Source organism: Priapulus caudatus, unplaced genomic scaffold (genome assembly GCF_000485595.1).
Source record: "Priapulus caudatus unplaced genomic scaffold, Priapulus_caudatus-5.0.1 Scaffold2692, whole genome shotgun sequence".
Classification (NCBI taxonomy): Eukaryota; Metazoa; Priapulida; class Priapulimorpha; order Priapulimorphida; family Priapulidae; genus Priapulus; species Priapulus caudatus.
In genome coordinates, this window is record NW_014579753.1 from 8,882 (window position 1) to 11,803 (window position 2,922).

The 2,922-nt window shown below is 47.5% G+C and overlaps 1 protein-coding gene and 1 long non-coding RNA gene across 2 annotated transcripts in view; both read left to right on the forward strand.

Annotated features, from left to right (window-relative positions):
* LOC106818962 (sterol 26-hydroxylase, mitochondrial-like) overlaps positions 1 to 1,521 on the forward strand; it is a 2,580-nt gene extending 1,059 nt beyond the window's left edge. The window contains exons 2-4 of the mRNA XM_014823628.1: positions 237 to 465; positions 775 to 854; positions 1,454 to 1,521. Of these exons, the coding sequence (XP_014679114.1) occupies positions 237 to 465; positions 775 to 854; positions 1,454 to 1,521 (377 nt within the window). The remainder of the gene's footprint in view (positions 1 to 236; positions 466 to 774; positions 855 to 1,453) is intronic.
* Positions 1,522 to 2,038: 517 nt separating this feature from the next.
* Positions 2,039 to 2,922, forward strand: part of LOC106818963 — a 12,668-nt gene continuing 11,784 nt past the window's right edge. Inside the window, exon 1 of the long non-coding RNA XR_001395322.1 lies at positions 2,039 to 2,128. This is a non-coding gene — a long non-coding RNA (uncharacterized LOC106818963). The remainder of the gene's footprint in view (positions 2,129 to 2,922) is intronic.

The window sequence follows — 2,922 nt, forward strand, 5'->3', positions numbered from 1 at the left end:
AAACAGGGATTCAAGGGATTCAAACAGGGATTCAAGGCGTTCAACCCTTACATCCAAATCCCGTTGGAACGTGGATCACGTGATCCTGGTGACCCTTGACCGCTACATATATATATATATATTAATATCAGGTGCCTCATGACGTAAGCAATATCGTCCTCGTAACCGCACGTATCGATGACGTCATCGTTCCTCGCCCACGCGCGTACCGCTGACGTCACCACTTCTCGCCGCAGGTCGACACGATATTAAGCGCATGCACTGGGCGAACGCCGACAAATGCCGACGTCACGGCGGCATCGTGCGCGAGCAGGTGGCGCGACGGTCGCACGTCGTGCTGCTGTACGAGCCGCGCGACGTCGAGGCGATGTTTCGCCACGAGGGGCGCCACCCTCTGCGGCCGCACTTTGAGCCACTCGTCGCCTACCGTCGGTCGAAGGGCATGACCTTGGGCATTGGATTTCTGTAAGTGTGAGCGGGGCGGGGCCTGGGATGTAGAGGCTAGTGGCTGGTGGGTGGGGCAGGTAGAGAGGGTAGGGTTAGGGTTAGGGTTCATATATTCTTTATTTATGTATTATTAATGGATTCTTTATTTATTTATTTATTTTCTTCTAAAGCTATTTATTAATGAAGCTATTTAGTTTATTATTTATTTATTTATTCGTTTGCTTGTCTGTCTTCTTGTTTGTCTATCTGTCTGCCTGTGTGTCTGTCTGTTTGTTTGTTGGTTTGATTGTTTGTTTGTGAGTGTAATTGTATGGTTGATCTACGCAGGCAGGGTGAGGAGTGGTACAAGCTGCGGTGCATTCTGCAGAAGGTTATGATGGATCCGATGGCGGCCGTACCTTACCTAGGTGAGTGCCACTCACACTCGTATGTACACAGACACACATGTTCTACGCACCTACTAACCATCCCTCACTCTGTATGATCTCTCTCGCGGCTGCGCTCTCTCGCACAGTATCATTATTTCTCGCGCGCTCTCTCTCTCTTTCTATTGCTCTCTTTCTCTCTCGCTCTCTCTCTTTCTCTTTTTCTCCGTCTCTCGATCCCTGACCTTCTTTCTTACCCTTCCTCTATCTCTCTTTCTCCTACGTTCCTTTTCTCTCTCTCTCTCTCTTTCTCTCTCTCTCTCTCTCTCTCTCTCATGCATTAAAACCTCTACGCTAGACTAACCCTACCGGTACGCTACCTAGCTAAATAAAAATAATCCTTCAGACGGAACTGCGGAATCGACGTGTTGAAAGCTCGCGTCGTAGCAGCAAGGTAACCGGAAGCAGGAAAGTGCGTGACTGATTGTGAGTGGCGGTCAATGGCGGGGCGTGGAGAGGGTACTGTCAGCCAGGGATCGCCATCAGTGTGTTACGTAGATTGGAGTGTGAAGAGATACGGAGAGCGGTCGGTTGTAGATATGCTTTGGGTTTCGATGAATTGGTGGCTGCGATGTTTCTAGAAGCGGAGCCTCGGTTGAGTAGTCAGAGACAGATATCGTCTGGCAGTAGTACGTCGGGAGATGAGTGAGATAGTGAGGAATAGCGGAGAGAGTAGATACGTGAGTATAGCGGTGAGAAGGTAGATGAGATCGGAGGGGAGGGAGAGAAGGAAGAGGGAGAGAGGAGGAGAGAGAGGCGGGAGGGAGGAGAGGAGAGAGAGAGAGGAGTTGGAGGAGGAGAGAGAGGAGAGAGAGCGGAGGTGAGGGAAGGAGGGAGAGGGCAGAAGCGAGAGGGACGGCAGCAGGACGGACACACACATACAGAACACACACACAACACACGGGCAACCCCAGCACACGCACTACACCAAGCAGCTACGAGCGCAGCACGCACGCACGGCACGCCAGACATCCATGACAAACGGGCGGTGCCCAGCACAGCGGGAGCAGCAAACGCACGCACAAACAGCAGCATTGGGGCACACACACACAGTGATGCATGCATCAGCGTTTTACCTCTCGCGTTTGTGCATACACATGATAGCAATATTAGAATCTGGCAGCCGAGTGGATTGTTTTACATGAAGCCGGTTACATCAGGCGCCCATTATCTGCAGCAGCTATAGAAGCCCGGTATCTCCTGCCGCGATCCGTCAGTGACGTCATCAAGCTCACGAAATGTGTTGGCTCAGCGTCGTACGGATGAGGTATACCGGAGAGTGATTAATTAATTATTGACATTAATTAATTAATAATTTAATGATTAATTATTATTATAATTAATCAATTAATCAATTATTATTTATCAATTTATAAATATTTCTAAATTTATTATCAATTTATATCATGTTATGAATTTTTTATTAATTCAAGTTTAATAATTAAATCAATTATATATTTAGTTATTAAGTCATGTACATTTAATCATTCATTAATTAATCATAGTGATATAAATTATGAGAGCTGGAGAGATGAGAATGTTACGATACTGGCGGCTGTGCAAGGGGATAGATGAGGGCACGGTGCGCACGTAAACACAGGCACTTGAAGCGTTTCCATAAAATGTTATGCTAAATAAATACGTAATCTATTTACCTACCTAAACAGCAAATTGTCGGGCAAATAAATTAGGCGTAGAGAGTAGAGAAAACTTAAGCTTTGGTAGTTAAGTCGATTTTGGGTATTTATTTAGAATTTCGATTTTAGTTGAATCGGCTCCAATCGCTGTGGCAACGTATGAATCTAGACCATAGACCCCCCCCGTCTGCGTCGTTAGAGTTTAATAGGGGTAACGGGAGTGTGCGTGTGGTGGGGCGGCGTATGTGTACATGTGTCTGCAGAGGTGGAAGGTGCGCGCATCGGAGGATGAGAGAGAGAGAGTGAGAGGATAGGAGCGCGGCGTAGATAAGAGAGGAGAGAGAGGAGGAGAGAGAGACGAGAGAGAGCGATGAGAGAGAGAGAGAGAGGAGAGAGAGGAGAGAGAGATAATA